At 39.9% G+C, this 24,523-nt stretch overlaps 1 protein-coding gene across 4 annotated transcripts in view; it reads left to right on the forward strand.

Moving 5' to 3' along the window:
- LOC144597455 (latent-transforming growth factor beta-binding protein 2-like) overlaps positions 1–24,523 on the forward strand; it is a 172,173-nt gene that overhangs the window by 21,470 nt on the left and 126,180 nt on the right. For 3 of the 4 annotated variants that reach the window (XM_078406876.1, XM_078406878.1, XM_078406877.1), the window contains exons 2-3: positions 5,536–5,606; positions 11,793–12,072. In XM_078406876.1, the coding sequence (XP_078263002.1) occupies positions 5,536–5,606; positions 11,793–12,072 (351 nt within the window). Of the gene's footprint in view, positions 1–4,243; positions 4,279–5,535; positions 5,607–11,792; positions 12,073–24,523 lie in introns of those variants that run through there. The other variant, XM_078406879.1, reaches the window with a different exon arrangement.

Below are 24,523 nucleotides of genomic sequence, written 5' to 3' on the forward strand. Positions count from 1 at the left end.
CCTTTCAGTAGGAGGTCAATTCAAAATCTGTGCCACAGATGTGCTTTACAGCTTAACTATTTGCATACTATTTGGAAATGCTAGTTTATATTAGTTTAGCTTTAAAGATGGGTTATACTTTTATATTCACTTTGTTTACTTTTTTAACAAGTTTTAACAACATCTGAACAAGTTTAACAACAATACTACATTGCGAGATTTGTGTCTGTCTATTCAAAAATAATTTGAATTCGTAGAATCATAGATATTTTATGGTATACAAAGCCACTCGGCTGATGCTGTCTGTTGCAGTTCTCGAAAGACATATCTGGAACTTCCAGAATGCTTCACACATGAAATTTAAATTGGGATCTAAAGCATGTTAAGAACATATCTGGAGTTACACATTTTCAACAGATAAACGTGACACTCTGGATAGTCCGTCATAGACTTTAATGGGTCTACTGCCTAGGGTAACACCACTGAAGCCCAGCATTTTTGGAAAGTGTAGGAATAAGCCATTGGAGGCCAACATTTGGGGGAGTAAGAAGCCGTGGGTAGAGTGAGTAGAGTTGCTTAGCTGGCTCGATGCACTAAATTCTCCAAGGTACAAATACCCTGCAGATGGTAAACTAACGATGAGGTAATGAGTCACCTACTCCCACTGGATGGCAAATGGCTCTTTAGATATCAGTACAATAATATGGGATGAAAACACTTGACTCCACTCCGTTTGTAACATAAATTGCGTGCAGATAAAGGAAGTAGAATTCAATAATGTCAGAAGAAAGGTTCCCACCCAAAACATCACCTATCTATGTTCTGCAGAGATGTTGCCTGACCCGCTGAGTTACTCCAGGACTTTGTGTCTTTCTTTGGGTTAGAATTCAATTTAGGCCAGAATTAAAATGTAGCTGGGTCATAGGTGAGCATCCCTGATGAGTCTACCTAATATTTATTGCCAATTCCCAATTTCATTTGAGGAATTGTCATTCAGCTTCTATCTTCTGAAGCACCTGCCACAATGTTCTTGGGTCCAGGATTTAGATTTGGGATGATAGAACATAGAACAGGATAGCACAGTAATAGGTTCTTCAACTAACAAAGGTTGTGCCAAACACGATGCTAAGTTAAACTGATATCATCTGTGTGTATATGATTCATATCCTCCTATTCCTTGCACTTCCGTCTGCCTATCTTAAAAGCCTCTTAAAGGCCACTATTGTATCTCCCTCCACCGCCACATCTGGCAATCTGTTCCAGGCCCCCACCATTCTCTGTGTAGAAATCTTGCCCAATACATCATGATGAAAACTCAATGATGCACTTATAAGTTGGGATAATAATAATAATAATAATATTCATTTATTGTCATTGCAACGAGTACAACGAAATTAAAAAACAGCCAATCCTGACGGTGCGTACAAACATATATGCAATAAATGCAAAAACAAATAAATACATAAATACAATTAAATTAAGTACAAGATTTTTTAACGGTGTTGCCTAGTGCACAGGTAGTGTTCAGTTCTCGTATGGCCCTGGGGTAAAAACTGTTCTTAAGTCTGTTTGTTCGGGATTTGATTGACCTGAAACGTCGACCAGAGGGCAGATGAACAAACAGACGGTGGCCGGGGTGGGATGGATCTTTTATTATTTTGCCTGCTCTACTGAGGCAGCGCAGGCTGAACAGGTGCTCCAGGGAGGGCAGTGAGCAGCCGATGATTTTCTGGGCCGTCGTGATGACCCTCTGAAGGGCCTTCCTGTCCTTTTCTGAGCAGCTGGCATACCATGTGGTTATACAGTATGCCAGCACACTCTCGATGGAGCAGCGATAGAAGGACAACATGAGCTTCTCCTGCAGGTTGGTTTTCCTGAGGATCCTCAGGAAGTGGAGTCTCTGCTGTGCCTTCTTTACTGTGGTGATGGTGTTGGTAGACCAGGTGAGATCCTCTGCGATGTGCGTACCCAGGAACCTGAAAGCTGGTACCCTTTCCACGCAGACCCCATTGATGTAGAGTGGGTCGTAATCTCCACTGGTTTTTCTAAAGTCAATTATAAGTTCCTTTGTTTTGGAGGAGTTCAGGATGGTGTGAGACTTGAAGGAGATCCTCCAGTGGTGGTGTTCCCATGTATTTCCGGTCTTGTCATTATTAGGTTGCTGTTTGGGAATAATCTTGATGAATAACTGCAGTGCATTTTATACATATTACAGCCACCATGTGCCAGTGGTGGAGGAATTAATGTTTAGGATGATTGATAACGAGGCAATCATGTTGGCTGCTTTGTCTTGGGTGTTATCGGGCCTCCTGAGTTGTTGGAATCACATTCATCCATGCCATCGGGATTTCCTTATTGGTGATGGAAAAGCTTAGGTGTGTCAGGGGGTGAGTTACTTGCTTCTTAAATTGCATTATTTTGATAAGGATGTTGATGGCTCGTTTCTGTATATTGCTATTCAATAAAAGTTAGGTGGATAGGTGACTCTCTTTTGTCAGAAGTAATCATGACTGACACTTTTGCAATGTGAATGGTAAATTGTTCCACATCAGGCCAAGCCTGAATACGATGTAGGTGTTGCTGCATGCAGTCATAGACAGAATCATTTGTTGAGGAATTGTGAATGGCACTGAACATTTATCATCAGCATGTATTCCAAATTCTGACTATGGTAGAGGGAAGATCATTGAGGCAGTCTCAAAACTGAGAACTGCAGATGCTGGTTTACCAAAAAAAGACAAAGTGCTAGGCAACATCTCTTGAGAACATAGATAGGTGGTGTTTTGAGTTGGGACAAAAACTGACCTCCCCAACTATTCCACCTTTTTCCACTTGAAGTGTGAATCCAAGTATTGAGGAGCTTTTCCCCCCACCTGAATTTTATGAACAACAAGTGGACCCGTTGGGTACAAACCTCTCCCGCATTGGTGCAGCACCCCCTCCTCCCCTCCTCATCACCCTTTCCCTTTCCCCATCCCCATCACCCCTCCCCCATCCCCATCACCCCTCCCCATCACCCCTCCCCCATCCCCATCACCCCTCCCCCATCCCCATCACCCCTCCCCCATCCCCATCACCCCTCCCCCATCCTCATCACCCCTCCTCCATCCCCCCTCCCCCATCCCCATCACCCCTCCCCCTTTCCCCATCCCATCACCCCTCCCCCATCCCTTCCCCTCCACAAGATGGATCATCCATTTGGCCACACTGGCTGGGCGGTTGCAAATGCAAGTGCTGGACTAATGTTAAGACAGGAAATGTACTTGAAGACTCTTCCATCTATAAGTTGGTTCTAGTATCCACCACCATTCATAATTGGATCTAGATGTGACATCTGATATTCAGTTCCATTAAGTTCAGTGCTGACAGACCATTGCAATATAGATTGTTTACATCTTCCATTTAAGTCCAATTTTCATCAAAGTTGATGGAATTCCACTAACTAACTTCAGAAAGTTTAATTGGTTCAGATAAATAAAGTTAGGGATTTTTACAGCCACTAAGTAGCTTGCTGGCTTTTTTGAGAAAGATGATTGTTGTAGATTATGATTATTTCTTGTCCATTATCTAGTAAATTACATTCAACAGAAGGGCACTGTCCAAAAACTGCATGCCTTTAGTCTGCTTTTGTTCTTCCCCACAAGACCACATTTTTGTAAAGTACATAATTGTTTCCCTCTTCCAAAACACCAAGAGAAATTTTACACATTTAACAATTACCTGGCCGGGAAGAGGGAATAATTGCTCCATTACATTTCACTGTATTTCTACTACTCAGCTAGCAAGTGCGATATAATTCTATATCATTTGGGTGATCCCACATTTGGGTAATATCAAGGTTCGCATTGAATCTCACCTCGCGCAAAGTGCAGCGTCGGAAGCCGTATGGAAGGGAAAACTATTCCCGACCGGAAAAAAAAATTAAAACAAAGTTTTCTCAGTTATCCACCCGTGCACGTCGAGAGGGACGATATGACGGTTACTAGCCTGTGACGAGGTTTGCACGGTTGGCCGGCACGGGGCTCGGTGGGGCGCGCGCGCTGAGCGGGATTGAACGCGCGTGGGGCGAGCGGGATTGAACGCGCGTGGGGCGCGCGCGCTGAGCGGGATTGAACGCGCGTGGGGCGCGCGCCGGGCGGCAAGGGCGCGCGCGGGACAGGCCGCGCACGATGTGGGGGGGGTGGGTGGTCGGTCTAGGACGTGCGCGCTACTTCAGCCGTTGCCGCCAAACTGGCCTCGTGCAGGGCGGTTGGGGCCCCATTTTAACCCCACCATTTCCAAAGGGCGAAAACCGCTGAGGTAAATTAAACCTTGGTTAAGATTTTTTTTTTAAATCACCTCCATTGGGTTGTCTCCATTTCGAAGAACAGTTCGTTTCATAAGTGATAGGAGCAGAATCGGGCCATTTGGCCCATCAAGTCTACTCCATCATTCAATCATGCCGGCTGATCTATCTCTCCCTCCTAACCCCATTCTCCCGCCTTCTCCCCATAACCCCTGAAACCCCTACTAATCAAGCATCTATCCATCTCTACCTTAATATATATCTTGACTTTGCTTCCATAATCTTCTGTAGCAATGAATTCCACAGATTCACCACCCTCTGACTAAAGAAATTCCTTCTCATCTGTCTTAAGGAATGCCCTTTTATTCTGAGGCTATGACCTCTGGTCCAAGACTCATTTATTTAAAGCAAAATAAAACCATTATAAGGTTTCCTGCCACCTTAAGGAATAATAGGAAAAAAAATTGAAATCAGTTATAAAAAAACCCCCATGCTGTTCAACGTGAGCTTTAGTTAGTCATCTACTTTTTTGGGGCAGTGGACTTTCTTTCAAAGGAGTGATCTTTGAATGTCCAATTTGTGGCTCTAGTATCTCCACCCCCAACCCTCTCCAAATTTAGCTGTTGGCCTCTTAACTCATAACTTCCTTTCTTGTTGAGCCACTTTATGAAGCCGAGCTTCTAACAGCATAAACTCATAATGTCACTGACTTCTGTGGTCATAACATTGTTGGCACTGGTCAGGATAAAGGAGGCATCTATCAGGTATAGGCAGCTAGGATCAAGTTAATCCCTTAAGATTTAGGGATGTAGAAGTACATTTAAAAGGACTTTTTAAAAGGCAAAAAGAAGGCACAAGATAGCTTTGGAAGATAAAGTAAAGGAAAATCCTAAATTTCTACAAGTAAGAGCAAAAAGGTAATGAGGGAGGCAGGGCCCCCTTGAGGATCAATGTGATTGACTGTGGAGCCATAGGAATTGGGTGAGATAATAATATGTTAAAATAATATTTTTCATCTATATTTACTACGGAGAAGATCATAGAAGCTTAGAGATTAAGGGAAATGAATAGTGATACATTGGAATACATCCATATAATAATAGAGCAGTTTCTCATGATCTTGAGGCAAATCCCTGGAGATCAATCAAGGGTGTCCTAGGACATCGGGAGAGATAAATTGTAAATTTCTAATTTTTATTTTTTAATATAATTTTGTATACGTTTACAATTTATAAAAAAACATATAATTTATAATATATTTTTCCTTATAGGCCTAATGTTTGTGGAAAACAATGTTGTTCTGGATGGACTGTGAGCCCAAGTGCAAACCGATGTATGAAACGTAAGTATGATATTCAAGAAAAATATTTTAGTAATTGCATAACTGTTGTAAAATTCTGCTTCTGGTGGTTTGGATCTTATACTAAGTTAAATGCAAAAATACTTATAACAGATTAATAAATCCTATTCTACATATAAACTATTATAGACAATAGACAATAGGTGCATGAGTAGGCCATTCTGCCCTTTGAGCCAGTACCGCCATTCAATGTGGTCATGGATGATCATTCACAATCAGTACCCCGTTCCTGCCCTCTCCCCATACCCCTTGACTCCGCAATCATTAAGAGCTCTATCTAGCTCTCTCTTGAAAGCATCCAGAGAATTCCACAGATTTACAACTCTCTGAGTGTAAATTAGTAAGAAAGAAGCAAAGTTCTTAAGAAAGGTTGGGCAAATCTCGGATCATGCTATCAGAGAAAACAACATAGTTCTGACACCATTAGAAAAGTACACAGAATGATCCCATCCTTTCTGCTATTGGGCACACCTGGTAATTACAAATACCTCTTATCTTCCATTGCCCTTTGTACCACTTGCAATCCTGGTCCAAACATGAGATCTGCTCAATCAATTCAAAAGTTGATGAAGATGGAGCAAAATATTCTGTCTTGCATTCTGGAACATCATCAACCACTGCTACATTAAATACGTCTACCGCTCCATCCCCTCTTCTGACTATAGCCCTTATCCCTGTCAGGTTTGCATCATCCCCCTGACCTCCCTCCTTCTGATCCAGAATGGATCAGCCTTGCCATTGTATCCCTACGCTCATACCTCAATGTTACATGCCTGCTGTTGAGATCTTCATCCTCCGCCTACCCGCCTTTTTCTCTGGTAAGGAGTCCTCGCTGCCTAGTGTCGACCCCTTATCTACACCCTTTTGTCTACTTGTCTCCTTTTTGTTGCCTTTCTTCCCCCTCTGCCATTCTTTTGTTTCCTTTTCATCTCTCACCCTCTCCCATCTCCAACATTCTTCCAAGTCTGAAGAAGGGAAATGAAATCTTATTTCTATACTCCTTCTCGTCATTGTTCAAGATTTTGCCCATTACGTTGGTGTCGCAGAGTATAGTGACATGTTAAGGGCATGTTTTCTAAGTAACCTAATTGCTCCTCGACAGAGGTGAAGAAGTAAGCATTCCACTTAGATTATATATGACTGGGCTATGAACAAAGGTGACATGTATAAAACCAAGCCTCTGAAGAAAAAGGATGAGAGGGAAAAAGACCATTTGCAAGAAATTGTATCTACCCTGATATTATCGGAGCAGTTCTTTTATTTGAATCTCAGAGGAGACCATGTGGGAGACATTTGTACTTTAATAGTGGTATGGATGAATCCACTTCATACTCTGTATGCCTCCTTCCAGTAGGTTTCAAATTTAGTTACATATTTAAGTTTAAATTAAAGAAAGACTTGTATTTTATAATCTCATGATGTACCAAAGTACTTCAAAGCCAATCGTGTACATTTAGAGTTATACAGATCTACAGTGTGGAAACAGACCCTTTGGTCGATAAAATCAACCATCCATTTTATACATTTCTCCATTAATCCCATTTTATATTCTTTCCTCATTTATATGAACTACCCCCAGATTCTTCCACCCACCTACACACTCGAAGCAATTTACTGTGGCCAATTCGCCTACCTTTGTGATGTGGAAGGAAAATAGAGGTTGTCTATATCAGTACTTAAAATAATTAGCCTACTTGTAATCCTTGAGTTATGTCCGATGATATCTTTGGCAAGTTTTTTGCACACTCAATAACCTAACATTGATAACGCGAGGAATAGGCTATGTAATGAGGTTACAGTAAATGATTGTATTCCGTATCTCATGAATGCTAAGCCTTGAATTATTTGCTCTGCCAAATAAGGTAATGAAAGGTATCCATCAAATGGTGCCAATTTTCAGATATAAACACTGAATAGTACATGATATTTAACATTTTTGCACAATTGTCTGTGAATAAGCTTAGTCTGGTCAACATTTTAATTAAGGTCTTTTACAAGTTAAAAGAATCATAGTATTAAACATTGCAAAAACCCGCCGAGCCCATGCCAAGCACAAAGCACAATTTACACTAATCTCTGAGATGCTGTTAGAATGCCAGACTGGAGATGGTAAACCCTACTCTGCTATAAAGCTAAACACGGTGGAAAGGTGCAGGAAATTAGGAAGTGAAATTAGTAAGTGAAATGGTGTTCATATTTCAAGGTGTTGACCTCATTAGAATTGGAAACAAGTAGCAATGCAATTTTTTTTAGAAAATAAAGAAGCAAGAAAATTGGAAATGTGAGGAAAAGATAACCAGAATATATGTTATGGGATAAAGCCTGGAGTAATTGACTGACAAAATCAGCACCAATAGCTTCTCTCCTAAAATAATAGTATTACTTTTTATGAATTATTTCTAGTTGTGCAAAATGTAATCTTTCATGTCCATTAGCTCTATTTCTACGTTAGATTTGAGAAATGGAACACAGTGATGCAAAGGTCATTTTTGATCACTAGTTGACTTTTTTGGAACCAGATGTTAAGAGAGGAGTACTGCATGTAACTGATTGTATGGCAACCATTTAGTATTGGCGATCGAAAATTAATTATCATCCAAACTGAGGAAATTAGTTGTAATAAACTAGTGTAATGCTAAGACATTTTGCATACAGTATTGGTAATGAGAAATGTATAGCAAAAAACCCTCCAGCCAGCCTTCATGCTGAGCTGTCCATGGTACTTGAGGAGAGCATCAACAGCAAACATGACCAATTGCATTTCATGTTGCCTTTCAGAGAATAAAATATTCCAAAGCAGCTCACATGAACATCATCAAACAATATTGTGTTAAACATGAAAACTTTAGGATAGTTGTTAAAAGACATGTTAAAAGTGCTCAGATTTAAAGAAAGTGACAGAAGTGACAGGATAAGACAATTATTCCATAGCACAGATTGAATAGCTGATGACACCAGTCATTTTAGGAGAAAGAAAGAAAATTCAGAAGAGGGTAAAAGTGGAGGACTGCAGACTCATTTAAGTGTTCTATCGCAGAGTCATTGGAGATTATAGAGTTTAGGAGACAGGAAGCAATGATTTGAAGAGGGTAGATAGAATTTTAAAATAAAATAATTAAAATATTAAAGGAGCAGGAACTAATGGAATTTAGTTAACAAAGGTGATGAGTGAACAGGAATGCAATTTAGGATACTGAGAGCAGCAACTAGATGAGCTCAAGATAATGGAGCATTACATATGAGAGACAATTCAGAATAATATTGTTATGGTCAATTATTTTGAAGGTTACAGGGCCATAGTTGATGGATTCAACAGCAGATTTTTTTGAGACGGCCAAGTTGGAAGTATTTAATCCTGCTGATGAAGAAATGCAGTAAAAAAAAAGCTTGATTTGGTAACAGACTGGATGCTAAAGCAGCAAATAATCTGAAAGAGCAGCTAGTGATGGACTCGTGAGAACAAAGAGTAGTGGACTCAGCCTCAGCCTGGTCCATCATGTGCCAAGCCCTCTCCTCCATCAAAAGCAACTACATGAATTGCTGCCTCAAGAAAGCAGCATCTATTATCAAGAATCCCCGCCATCTGGTCCAGACCCTCTTTTCACAGCTACCATTAGGCAGGAGGTGCAAACCCCTAAAGTCCCACACAACCAGGTTCAAGAACAGTTATTTTCCCTGCACAATCCTAATCCTTCTTCAACAATGGAACATTACAGTCCACCTCTTGCACCACCACAGACTTGATTTTTGTCTAAATGTGTTCTTCTTCAGTCTTTTAAAAAAATGTACGTGTAATTTATGTACAATTTGTTTTTGTGATTTTGCCTGAATCTATGTGCCTTTGATTCCACTGCAAGCAAGAATTTTTATTGTATGTGTACTCATCGTTCTTGTGCATATAACAATAAACTCGACTTGACTTGAAATGGATGACTGATGGTTCAGAAATAGAGATTGTGTTGGGATTGAAACCAATGACTACAGTTATCTGATGTTTAAATAGAAGGATTTTTACCTTAACAAACATGGTCTTGCATACTGAAGCAGTTGAGAAGTGTTGCGATGCGATGGCATGTTCGAGAGTGCAGGAGTAGAGTTGCTGCTACAGCACCAGAGATCCAGATTTGATCCTGACAATAGGTGCTGTCTGTACGGAGTTTGCATGAACAGGCCCATCGGTTCAACTCATCCATGCCCGTCAAGATGCCCCATCTAAGGTAGTCAAATTTGTCCGCATTTGACCCATATTCCTCTTAACCTTTTATCCATGTACCTGTACAACTGTCTTTTGAATGTTGTAATTGTACCGTCCTCAACTACATTCTCTGGCAGCTCATTCCACGTAGATACCACCCTCTGAGTGAAAAGATTACCCCTCAGTATCCTGGAAAATCTTTCCTCTCTCACCTCCTATGTCCTCCGGCTCTTAATTCCCCTATCCTGAATAAAAGACTCAGTGCAATCACCCCAACAATTCCCCTCATGATTTTGGACACTTCTGTAAGATCACACACACCCCAGTCACTTGCACCACAAGGAATAAAGTCCTAGCTTGCCCAATCTCTTCCTATAACTCGGGTCATGCTGGCAAAATCCTTGTAAATCTTCTCTACACTCTTTCCAGCTTAATGCCATCCTTCCTATAACAGGGTGACCAAACTGAACACACTATTCCAAATGCAGCTTCACCAACGTCTTGTACAATTGTTTCATACCATCCCAACGTCTATACTCAATACCCTGACTGATGAAGATCAATGTACCAAAAGCTTTCTTTATCAACCCATCTACCTAAGAGACCACTTTCAGACACTATGTACCTTTACTCCAAGATCACTCTGCTGTACAACACACAGCAGTCTACCATTCACTGTTAAGGTCCTTCCCTGGTTTGACTTCCCAAAATGCAACACCTCACACTTATCTGCATCTTTTCTACCTTCACACAGTGTCTTTGGACATATCTAATCAGGCCCAGGAGATTTATCTCCTTTCACGTGCCTTAGGACGTCCAGCATCTCTTCGACCAAAATACAGACTGTCCTCTAGACAGTTCCAGTCCCAAGTTCCTTAGTTTTCATGTCTTTCCCCACAGTGAAAACAGAGGAGAAATACTCACTGATCTCCTGCAACTCCTCACATAGAGGACCGCTTTGGTGACTGAGGGGCCCTGTTCTCCCTCTAGTAACCCTCTTTCCCTTAATGTACGTACAACATTTCTTTGGGATTCTCCTTAATCTTATCTGCCAGACTTTTCTCCTGGCCCTCTTTGTCCACCTGATTTCCTACTTAAGCATGCTCCTCAACCCATTAAACTCCTCCAGGGATATACTTGAACCCATACCCGGCTCATGCCTTTTATTTAGTTTAGTTTAGTTTAGAGATACAATGCGGAAACAGGCCCTTCGGCCCACCGGGTCCACGCCGACCTGCGATCCCCGCATATTAACACTATCCTACACACACTAGGGACAATTTTTACATTTACCAAGCCAAATCAACCTACAAACCTGTACGTCTTTGGAGTGTGAGAGGAAATCGAAGATCTTGGAGAAAACCCAGGCAGGTCATGGGGAGAACGAACAAACTCTGTACAGCCAGCACCCGTAGTCAGGATCGAACCTGGGTCTCCGGTGCTACATTCGCTGTAAGGCAGCAACTCTACTGCTGCGCCACTGTGCCACCCACTATATATATTTAGAGATATATAAATGAGGTAGAAAGAAAACATGGAGGACTGCTAATTATTTTTTGTGTCAAGTTATAAAGAAATAAAAAAGAGCTTACCTATAATTCATCTGTGATGCTATCAAGGAGGAGGAGGGGTGATTAAATGTATCTTATGCTTTTGGAATATATTTATTTATGTTGTGTAGGAAATAATGAAACAAATTGATGTGCTTTTTCATTGTAGTATCAATGACATGACAACTGAAAACTGATAAATACAAATTTCTGAAAATAAATTGATATGTTGAGATAACATTTATGAAATAAAAAGGAAAATTATTGAATTACTCAATAGAACTAAAAAAACTAAGGTTAACATTTCAGGTTTGGATCTGTAATTAGAGTAAAGAAAAGTGATTACATTCGAAATAAAAAAAGTTCTATTTATTTGGGAAGTTACATTGTACTGATTTTTTCTAATTTGGTATTTCTCAACAGCTGTGTGTGACCCACCATGTCAAAACAGAGGTTCATGTTCTCGACCTCAGGTGTGTGTCTGCCGATCAGGATTCCGGGGTTCTAGATGTGAAGAAGTTGTTCCAGAACAACCATACAATCCCCTTGGTCTCTCATCAAGATCCTTCCCTTCTCGGTTATCTGCCTCATATTTAAATGCCATCCAGCAAATTCGTGATAATGCAAAAAATAACACCAAAAGAATTAATCAAATTTCATCTAGACGTGAGACTTCATTAATTGGTCACGCCGAGCACCTACTGTGAGTTATTTTCATTTATTCTTCTCCATTGATGTATAAATGACCAATGTAACAGTTTCTATAATACTACTTTAAAATAATGTAATATGTAGGTAGTTAATATGATTTATCACATCATTTTCACTGAATATCATAATCATAATCGTCATAATCATAATCATACTTTATTAGCCAAGTATGTTTTGCAACATACGAGGAATTTGATTTGCCAGTCATGCCAATAAAAAGCAACAAAACACACAAAATACATTTTAACATAAACATCCACCACAATGACTCCTCCACATTCCTCACTGTGATGGAAGGCGAAAAAAAAGTTCAATCTCTTCCCTTTGCCATCGCACGGTCAGGGGGCCTCGAGCCTTACGTTGACGGGACGATCTTGGCTCCCGTAGCTGGCGGTCGGGCCCTCCGTGTCGAGGCGATTGAGCTCCCGCATCGGGGGGAATCTCAGCTCCCCCACGCCGGGCGATCAGACCCCGGGTCGGGGCTGGTCGAACCTCCTGCGACTTTGGAGCTTCCCGACATCGGGCTCTACCCAAGACTGCGAGCTGCTTGATGTTGAAATCCACAGACGGCGGTTAGAGCATCGATCCCAGGCAAGGGATCACAGGCTCCGATGGTAAGTCCACGGCCCCACAGTGGGGCTCAAAGTCAGTCTCGAGCAAGGCCGCCAGCTCCATGATGTTAGGCCACAGAGGGACCGGAGATACAATCCGGAAAACAATCCGGAATATTGATGTTTCCACTGTATTATTAGTTGTTTGATAGAATATCTGTTTTTCAATATAAAGACTGCACATGTGATTCGAGGCTCTGGTGATCACTGAATAATTCCTGTTGTAATTGTAATCTTAACTACAAAGTGAAAGATGACAATGTGGAGGGATATTTTGCTTCTCTTTGAAGGAAAAGTCTGACAAAGAAATTTTCACAACTATTCTTCGCAAAAAATCTTAAAGTTAACAGTAATTACCTGAGCAAATCATATTCCTTAGTGTCCAATTTAATGTAAACAACTCATGCCATTATTAAAGTTGTGGTCAAAGAATAGTCTCATAAGTAGATAAAGCTTTTGTGGTCTGATAATGTAATGTAGTGCAGACCACAAATGTGCAAATAAAATGTCTTTAAATGGAAACTATCGATGGAGTAATAATCAAGGATTGCTATGGGAGTAGCTCAATTTAATAGTGTAATACTACAGATAAAGTTTGTTTCATAAGTGAAATAATTTAGGAGGAAAATAGATGTAGAATTTTAAAAAGGGCATTGAATTTCTCTCTCATCTGTGAAATGTAGAAGAAAGCATGAAATGATAGATGTTAGAACCCTGCAGTCACACTTGCCTCCTTGCCTTTTCAGTGGTTGCTCTGACTCTGGTTCCAAACAAATTTGAAGGCTAAGATATTACCATTGGACTGCCTTGATGGCCTAAAAAGTGTTTGCCTTTTTAAAGCATTTTAAAATCATTATCTCTGCCATTTAAAAGCAGTTTAAACAACTTTAAAGAAAACAAATAAATTATTTATAAGATTTTTTTTAATGAACAATTATCTAAAACAAATAAAAATTTACTTAAAATCATAAAAAAACAAAATAAATGAAAGTAAAACACCAACTTGCTCTCATCATTTCAATCATGATCAGCCATCTTTAATTAAAGCTGAGCTGAGGTGACAAATGCAAAGTTTATCTGGCATTGCTGGAGTGAAAGATTGGGTGCACCACCTTCTGATCTATTACTTGTCTTTAATTTTCACCTTTCAATGCACAGGCAGGGAGAAGGCAATTCTGGATTTAGTGTTGTATAATGAACCGGATTTGATAAGGGAACTCATGGTAAAGGAGCCATTAGGAGGTAGTGACCATAATATGATAAGTTTTAATCTACAATTTAAGAGGGAGAAGGGGAAATCGGAAGTGTCAGTATTGCAGTTGAGCAAAAGTGCCTATGGAGGCATGAGGGAGGAGCTGGCCAAAGTTGACTGGAAAGAGACCCTAGCAGGGATGACAGTGGAACAACAATGGCAGGTATTTCTGGGAATAATACAGAAGGTGCAGGATCAGTTCATTCCAAAGAGGAAGAAAGATTCTAAGGGAGTAAGAGGCGACCGTGGCCGACAAGGGAAGTCAAGGACAGTATAAAAATAAAAGAGAAGTATAGCAGTAAAAGGATAAGTCCAAGTCAGCATGGATTTATGAAAGGGAAATCATGCTTGACTAATGTTCTGGAATTTTTTGAGGATGTGACAAGTAAAATGGATGAAGGGGAGCCAGTGGATGTAGTGTATCTAGACTTTCAGAAAACTTTTGATAAGGTCCCGCACGGGAGATTGGTGACTAAAAGTAGAGCACATGATATTGGGGGTAGGGTGTTGACATGGATAGAAAATTGGTTGGCAGACAGGAAGCAAAGAGTAGGAGTAAACGGGTCCTTCTATAGATTTTCCAAATCGAAGGTATCTCAAAATGCTGGAGTAACTCAGCAGGTCAGGCAGCATCTCAGGAGAGAAGGAATGGGTGACGTTTCGGGTCGAGACCCTTCTTCAGACTGATGTCGGGGGGGGGGGGTCTTGAACCAAAACGTCACCCATTCCTTCTCTCCTGAGATGCTGCCTGACCTGCTGAGTTACTCCAGCATTTTGTGATACCTCCAGTCTAGTGTACGTCAGCTATTCTGAAACCTTCATAAAATGAGAGTAGGAAGTTGAAGTCAGAATATTTGTTGTAAGGACTTGGCATTTATTGTTTAAAGTTCTGCATAGTATATTATTATTCCAGCTGTAGTTTTGGAAAGTTTAAATAGCTTTATAAAAATAATCTGATTCTAATTTTCTTCCAGCAAAATTGTGTTCAGTTTTACTTAAGTGATTTGACCTTTTAGAGTTCTGCTGCTAATTTGTCTCAAAGGAATTGATTCAGTATTAAATGAGTAAGTGTTTCCAGTACGTACAAAAATTTGTGTGGGAAATAATATGAAGATTCATATATAAATATCATTTGTAATTCTAAATTACAAAGACATTTGAAAACGTCTCGGACAGCAATACAATTTACTGCCAGTGTAAAGTGAATAAAGAATACAACAAATACTTTTTGCCATTTTTCTATTATCACTTAAATTTTTTAACCTTTTTGTTAGTTCATGTTAATTCTGACATGGCGAGTAGTCCTGATAGTAATAGTTGCATGAATCATCATTTTAATTTAAAGAATTATTGGAGATGGTCAATTACTGAGATGCTTTTTGATTAATTCGAAGCCCATTGAGAGTTTGGGGTTTCCTTTTATTATTACCTGTCGCTGTTATTCTATGAGTACATGAGTACCATGAAGGAATGTAGGAAAATAACTGCAGATGCTGGTTGAAATTGAAGGTAGACACAAAATGCTGGAGTAACTCAGCGGGTCAGGCAGCATCTCAGGAGAGAAGGAATGGGTGACGTTTCGGGTTGAGACCCTTCTTCAGACTGAAGTACTGTGAAGAGTTTTTCTAATAGCAATTTGTATCATTATGTAAAAAAGTGGCCACTGAATATTCTCACCTCTCTGCAATTATTCAAACTGATATCAACATATAGGCTCCTTGCATGAATTACAATTTGTGAGGCAATAATTTTTTTTAAAATCTATTATTAAATGTAATTTTCTAAATTGATCTTTGTGAAAGGTCACATAGTTCCATTCCATGAGCAAACCTCAAATAGACGATAGACAATAGGTGCAGCAGTAGGCCATTCGGCCCTTCGAGCCAGCACCGCCATTCAATGTGATCATGGCTGATCATCCACAATCAGTACCCCGTTCCTGCCCTCTCCCCATACCCCCTGACTCTGCTATCATTATGAGGGAGTAAAAATTGCAGAACTATAACTTTCTGGAATGGGGCAGTATTTGTCTGTGCTTATTTTCCACTGTTAAAATGTGCATGATATTTGCAGAGGGAAGGATTTTAATGGAAGTAAATTTCTATTTTGTTGGCTCAAAACAATAGGCATAATTTTTTTGATGAAACAAAAGGTGTTTGCTAATGAAATTTAAACAGCAGGGGGCAACATTGTTTCATCTTTGCACAGTATCTTTGGAAATTAACTTACCTAATGCAGGATTTTGTGCAGCATTGTATGTGTTTCAACTTTCTGATCCACATTTATCTACTCAGGCTCCAGTTCACAAAATACCACAACTCATACTGTAACTATAAGCAGGCATGAGTCTGATACCTGAACCTGTTTTGAGGACCATGCCATCTGCAGGATACTATTTTAAAGGTCATGCATAACATGGCGATTGATCCCAGCGGCTCTAAAGATTTTGTAACTCCATAAACCTTTGATAATAAGGATTGAAAACTGTGTCAGACATAGAGGAGCCATAACGTTTTACAACACCAAAACATGCCTGCTGGCCCAATTCATCCATATCCAGCAAGGTGCGTGCCTACCTGAGCTAGTCTCATTTACCTGAGTATGGTCATATCTGTTTAAACCTTTCCTATCTATGTGCCGATCCAAATGTTTTTAAACATGTACATGTCGTTTAAACGTGATTGTGATACTCAAATAAATAGTCTGCCATCTATATATTGTGATATCATAAGAGGTAGAGTCATAGAGGGGAGATACATTTCCTCCCGGTGGATGCAACAAGGACTACAAACCATCATGGCTGCCAGCAAAAGACTATAAAACCCATAGTCAGCAGGGCTGCCTGATTGCTGCTGACACTGATTGCTGCTGACACTGATTGCAGCTGACACTGATTGCTGCTGACACTGATTGCTGCTGACACTGATTGCTGCTGACACTGATTGCTGCTGACACTGATTGCTGCTGACACTGATTGCTGCTGACACTGATTTCTGCTGACACTGATTGCTGCTGACACTGATTGCTGCTGACACTGATTGCTGCTGACATTGATTGCTGCCCAGCTGAACCAGATGAGCTGATTGCCTCAGTGAGAGAGCTAAAAGGGAAGGGAAGCAGTGTATTTAAAAAGAGAGAAAACGACTGGAGCAGACAGAGAGCGAAGCAGTGTTTGAGTTATATTTTGTAAGAAGGCAGCAAGCTACAGTTTTGATTTAACTACCTGTTTTGGTTTTGTGTACCTGTCTGCAAACAATTAAGTTTACCTGTTTTTTGGAAAAGACTAAATATATGGAATTTAAGTTTGAAAACAAGAACTTTTCTGTCTTCATTTCCGGCACCCACACCTCCCAACCTTCAAGAGAAAAGCTCCTGACCTCTCAAGACATCACAATATATATATTGGGGGTAAAGTATTTGTCAATGCAGGTTATGGACATGGAGCAGATTGGAACAGAGTGCAGGTGAACAGATTGTTATTTAATAACACTTCCATCAGACAGTTCACTGGGTGCTTGATGGCTGTGTTGCACCTAAGATAGGTCAGTAATCAATACCTTCCTAATATTTTGTCCTGTACTCAGGGTCTTCAGTGGAAAAGATCAGAAAGTAGAGACCCTGGCTATTCCTCACCAATTTAGGTCCACAGGATTAAGACAAGTTAATGATGTTCCGATTGGAATCTCCCAGATGCTGATAGAATACTTCTAGTCATCCAAAGAAAGAATAAGAAATGTGCCTTTTTCCACATTTATACAGTTTCTTACATCTCAGAGAGAGGCCATTAAAGCCTTTTGAGTCTATGATGACCCACAGAGCAATCACGTGTTCTCTGTAACATATTTTCCCTAAATGTTATCACTCACGTCTGCAGTTGGGTCAAGTTACAGTGGCTAATTAAATAATCAAGCTACACGACTGAAATGTGGGAGAAAACTGGAGCATGTAATAGAAACCAAATGGTCACAGCGAAAATATGCAAACTCCATGCAGACAGCATCTGAGATTAGGATTGAACCTACATTGCTGAAGCTGCAAAGCAGCCGCACTACCTGGTGGGCCATTATGCTGTCCTTTCTTTAAATCTTTGGATGGTATTCAGCAAGAGGTGATCAAGCTGTAGTTTAGTTTAGTTATTGTCATGTGTACCGAGATACAGTGTAAAGTTTTTCTTTGTGTGCTATCCAGTAAAAAAAAAAAGACTATACATGAATACAATCAAACTGTCCATAGCCCAAAGCCATGATCACATTGAATGGTGGTGCTGGCTCGAAGGGCCGAATGGCCTACTCCTGCACCTATTGTCTATTGATAAAGGAAAAACAGTACAACATTCAGTGCAAAGATATAACATTGAAGTCCGATGAAAATCAGATTAAAGAAAGTTCAAAGATCTCCAATGATGTAGATAGGAGGTCAGAACCACACACAAGCTGATGAGAGGACCGTTCAGTTGCCTGATAATAGCTTGGATCAAAACTGTTCATGAATCTGGAGGTATATGTTTTCAAACTTCTGTATCTCTTGCCTGATGGGAGAGGGAAGAATGTGGAGTGACTGGGGTGAGACTGGTCCTAGATTATTTTGGAGACCTTGTTGAAGCAGGTAGACTATTATGGAAGGAGATGGTGATGGAGTCGATTGAAGGAAAGCTGGTTTGTGTGACAGTTGGGGCTATGTTCACAACTCTCGTAATTTCTTGCAGTCTTTAATGGAGCTGTTCCCAAATCAATCTTCTGTTTCATGCAACTTAAACATTTTGCAGAGTTTCAAAGTTCGTTCAATTTGGCATCACTGCAAGGTTAGGCACATCCGCCTTGGTTTATGATATTACTAGCTTTCTAATACAGTTACTAATTGTAATCTTCAATAGTCAATAAATAGTAAATTTTACTATTCATGAGAGCAGAGTATACAATTTGTTCATTGTTCCAGTTGATGTCAGTTACAAGAAGGAATTAATCTTCTTCTGTGGTTAATTTGTAGGAAGTTATCTTGATACATTCACCCTTAATCATTGTGCCCTCTTAGAAATATTCATGGCCTGCAGAAAAAAATTATTACTGGAGTAAAACTCCAAAATCCACTTTGGAACCATTGGACCATTTGGAAATCCCACTGGCTTGGCATCTGTTTCACCTGGTAATGTTTTCGATTCTACCATTTGACTTGCTGGGATCCTGGACCCATAGCTTAACAAGTTATAATTCTTAACCTTCACAAAGCTCCTTCCATGAAAGGCATCACATTCTTAACCACCTTTTCCTCCTTTTGAGGCCTCATTTTATATCTCATGAAACTGATTATGTTCCCGAAGGTATAGTATCCAAAAGTAAGGGGAAAAAAACAAATGACTCAAGAGGCAAGATAGAGGAGACTGCCTCAGAGAAATAGTTGATCAGATCTTGCTGCAGCAAAATGGGTTGACTTTCAATATTTTCTCTGTCAATGGCTTGGTGCCATTGAAAGAATGGCCATTTGTTAGCTTTCCTGCTCTGATGTAATTATGCTTGTGCCAGATCTTGCTGCCTTCCTCCATGTAAGTTACACTTATTTTTTGTTGCTAATTATGACCCAAGAATTTTCCATATTTTGTTTCCAACTTGTTGCTCCTTTTGGGGTCTCTGCTAGATTTGGCCTTGTGTAAGTGTCTTCAAATTACAAAGATATGAGATATCAGTCTGGTAGATAGTTTATTATTTATCTGCTGCTTCTCAGGTTGCTGCTGCAATATTCAACTCTATTTTAAAGGCTGTATTACTATTTCCAGATTAGCTCTATGTACTTCTGTTATGTGCCATGGAATTTTAATTTACCAAATTTTAATTTACCAAAGAGGCTGTGAATGAATTAACTTATAAATTGTAATGTAGTCAGTGATGCAATAGGAATAAGTACATGCACAATTAACTTCATTGAATTTTAGGTCCATTGTCTTTTCTGGGATACTAGAAAAGGGCAGACCCGTTGGGCCTAAACCTCTCTTGCATTGGTCTAGCACCCTCCCCTCCCCCACTCCCCACCTCCCCCTTCCCCTCCCCCCCAACCCCCTTCCCACCCTCCCACCCTCCCCCACTCACCCACTCACCCACTCCATCCCCCCTCAACCTCCCTTATCCCCCCTCCTCCCCTTACCCACACCAACCCCCCTCAAACCCCCTTATCTCCCTCCCCACTCACCCACTCCATCCCCCCACAACCCCCCTTATCCCCCCCCTCCTACATGACCCCCCCCCCACCCCCACCCCCCCCCCCCCCCCCCCCCCCCCCGGCCGTTTCGCTGTTTGCACCATTGCAAAGTCGAAATATCGTAAGTCAAAGCATTGTAAATCGGGGAGCATCTGTATTAGATCAACGGGCCCCAACTGCGCAGGCGCGGACCCGTTGGGTTCCCATTGTGACGTCGAACACGGAGGTATTACTGCGCAGGCACGACTGACAGGCAGGGCAAGTGGAAAAGGGATTTATTAAAGTTTAAAGGGTGATTTTTAAAGTTTAAAAAGTGAATAACTTTTTAAATATCTTTTCCGTTTTATAAATAATTGTATACCTACGGTATATATATATTCCAATATTTCAAGCTCTTTTTAAAAATTGAATATTATTTATTTGTTGCCATATAAACCTCATTATAAAACTGACATTTCTTTATTTTTTCCTACGGCCCGCAGAAATGTGCCAAATATATAACGTGGCCCTCATTCTGAAAAGTTTGGAGACCCCTGATTTAATTAATTGAATACAAAGAATTCAGTGAATGTGATGCATATCAAGTGACAGAAAGTCTGACAAGAAACTTCAGGAAACTGTTGGAGAAACTTAAGGATTGGCAAAATCTTGGAAGGATAGAAAATTGGATTAAAAAAATGACTAGAAGAAGCAAAGAGCAAGATCAGATTCAGGGCAATTAGCTCATAGTTTTGAAGGGACTAGTATTATTTCTGTACTATTCACCAAGTACATGAATGATTTTTATATTGAGCCAAAGAAAGTAGTAACCAAATTGGTGTGCAGTATTAAAATAAGAGATGTAATAAATCATTCTGAAGAACTAGTGAAGTTGCACAGAAAAGCTGGTAGAATGGGTAAATACGAAGCAGTTGGAACATCTTAAAAATATGATGTATATTATGTTTGAAAATGAGTGAGATTTCTCTAGGTTCCGTTAGATTTGGTGAGAAGGGTAAAATAGATAAAGGAAGTTTTTTTTCCATTCTGTCCTATAGAAACTTAATTGGTTGGATTGGAAAACTGACTGTCAATTTGCTAACCGGTTTTGAAGTAATGCTTTGAAAATACTTCTCTTCGGTGCGGTCCAACTTTAAATGCCTAATTCTTGGAAGCACTGCAATGATACAGAGGCGGTATAAATGAGACGTCCCAAGATTTCATCAGAAAGAAGTGGAGCAGAGTACAGACACACCCTGCCTTACGTAATATGCGATTTACGTAAACTTAAGCCCACTGCTGTATTTCCGAGTTGCATGAAAATTAACATTACGGTAGCAGTGCACTAATGCTGTCGGATGCAGCCACAAGCTAGTCAACTGATCTTGCTGATTCCTCCACATGGACTCCCACTCTCTTCACCTCACTCATACTCCTCTCATTGGCGACAATGCTCAATGCATCTTGTGCAACGCTCGTAGTTTTTCTGTGAAAGTTTTCTTGTGCTATTAATTTTTTGTACTCAAAAGTACTGGAAAAAAGCAAAGTGGTGCCAGAAGTGCTGAACTTGTTCATAAACACTTTAAAATAGACTTGGATATAAATATGATGATAATAAAGAAATATAAAGGTGGACAAAGTTTATCGGCCATTGCACGCGAACTCGGTCTCGGTATCGACAGTGAATACAATCATGAAAGATGCTGAACGAATTAAAGAACATGTGAAAGGATCTGCACCCTTAAAATTCACAATAATAACAGAAACAACCTGCTGGTGCTATTTATGAGATGGAAATATTAATTATCTTATGGATGGAAGGCAAAGGCATATTGTTAAAAAAAAATTAAATTCCTAATAATAGCCAGTACTTTATAATGCATTCCTTATTCTTTATACAATGTTTTCGGTACAGTTTGTACATATATAATCAATTTTGCAGGTGTACAGCAGCACTCTGGGCAATTCCGAAATGCGTAAAATCTGACTTGCGTAAGAGTTTACAGAACGTAACCCTTTACGGAAGTTGGCAAGCGTCTGTACTTATAAATTGAACTTCACCATTTGTCAGTTGAAACTGTTGAAATATTGTGCATATTTTGAAATATACCAACTGAAATTATTATACAAGAAATCAGTAAATTCATGGAAGAGAAAGAATAATGTGTAATATTTTTATTTAAATTTGCATGAAATTAAAACTTGAAGATCATATTTTGCACCAATAATGCACTGAACTGAAGACTGTAACACAAATATATTAGTTCAGATGATTACCAACCAAGCGATTAGTTTTTACAATTAGTAATGTTCATTGCACATTGTAATTCCAATAAATATTCATTATCTTGTGTTACCATCCATCGAAAACGGTGATTATTTTGTTTGGTTCTGTTGCCTGTTTACTCGCACGTTCTTCCAGTCACCAAATCCACAACTAACTGAGAACAGATGTTTCGTTTTTGCAGGCGTATTTTATGTAGTTTGATTATGTATACATTTTTATGCCTAATAATAATAACATCTTGTTGAATTTAAGCCACAAAATTATTTATCTTAAAATGAGAGGCGAGGATAGCTGAGGGGTTCAAAGAGCAAATCTTATATTCACATCCCTTCCCCACTAAAAAAATGACAACATCTAACTAAATGTCTGGGGCAAAAAATAATTCCATTAATTGTTCTCTGCTGTTTGGCAAAATAAAACATTTTTTACAATATGTTCAGATATGGAGACGATGATAAGACATTATTTCATTTTAAATGAAGGCAATAAAGTAGAACTTAAGTGTTTTGGCTGTTTTTTGCATGTGAGAAGTGCACACCTAAATCTTTTTTTTTTTTTTAATATGTTCTTTGATTATGTTTGTTATGTATTGAGATTGCTAAAAGACGCTATTTGAATAATAGAGAACTGTCCTAGTGTCAGGAACATATGTGACAACTTAATCCTTGTGAGGATTTGGTTCTTTCATTTGTAAGACCAATTGGAAAAGCATATTATGAATTTGGGAAACAGGATGAAGTAATATTACTTAAAGAAATTTCCCCTCATTAAAGTGTATATCTGGATAGATTTACATGCTTGCTGGAGGGACTTTTGGTGATGCCTTATGGTTGCTTTGCCTAAGTTTGTAAAATCCTTTCTGATATATGGACTTGAGCAAGTCAACATCTGGCTGCTGCGAGGGTTAGTCTTAATGCAGGTTGCAGAAGAACAAGAAAATACATGATTTTTTAGTTTAGTTTAGAGATACAAGGCGGAAACAGACACTTTGGCCTACCGGGCCCACGCCGACCAGCAATCCCCGTACACTAACACTATCTCCACACACTAGGGATAATTTTTACATTTACCAAGCCAGTTAACCTACAAACCTGTACGTCTTTGGAGTGTGGGAGGAAGTCGAAGATCTCAGAGGAAACCCAATGCAGGTCATGGGGAGAACATATAAACGCCGTACAGACAGTACCCGTGGTCAGGATCAAACCCGGATCTCCGGTGCTGCATTTGCTGTAAGGCAGCAGCTCTACCTCTGCGCCACCGTGACTGCCCAATGGTTGCCAGGACTGCCATTGAGAATATTTCAACACAACACAGACCTGAATAGATCAAGAATACAGATGTGAAAGCATGTGACTTTTTCTTGTTCTTGACATGCAGCAGGATGTTATTTGACCATGTGTTTAAAAGAAAGAGATCTTGCCACTGATATTAAGAACCTCTTTGTGTCAAGGACTACAACAGAGAATTAGAATGTACGCTGATACCAGGACTTTGGAGCATTATTTTGTTTTCTCATGTGAATTGTATGTTTCCTAGTTTGAATGAGCAGACTTTGTCTTTATCCTTAGTCATAACAATGGCGTCACAATCTATTGATGGCCAATATGTTTGCCAAGAGCAGTGGAAAGGATGTGGAAGTTGTGTACTTGAATAGTGATAACTGTTTTTGTCACTAATTGAGTAATACAACACTTTTTAACATATTGATTAGAACAGAACCATATTGTCATAAATTAACATTTTGCAATATGTTAGTATAGTTAGTTCATCCACCCATCAGTTCATCACTTATGCAAAAGAAAGAGAAAATACCCTCAAAGAGAAGGGGAGAGGGAGAGGGGGGGAGAGAGGCAGAGAGAGTGAGAGTGTGTGTGTGTAACTAAGCCTGCTAGACAGCGCAGCTAGCAGCTAAACAGTCAACATAGCGGATGGATTCCGGAGGCCAGACCCACTCGTCTTTGACAGTAATATCGGCGAAAACTGGTGGATTTTTGAACAAGAATATGACATTTTCATCGCGGCGGCACACTCTGACAAGCCAGCCCGCACTCAAGCATACATTCTCTTCAATCTAGCGAGACCAGAGGCCATTGAACGTGAACGGTCTTTTGTGTACGGGGGGGGA

Source organism: Rhinoraja longicauda, chromosome 10, assembly GCF_053455715.1.
Source record: "Rhinoraja longicauda isolate Sanriku21f chromosome 10, sRhiLon1.1, whole genome shotgun sequence".
Taxonomy (NCBI): Eukaryota; Metazoa; Chordata; class Chondrichthyes; order Rajiformes; family Arhynchobatidae; genus Rhinoraja; species Rhinoraja longicauda.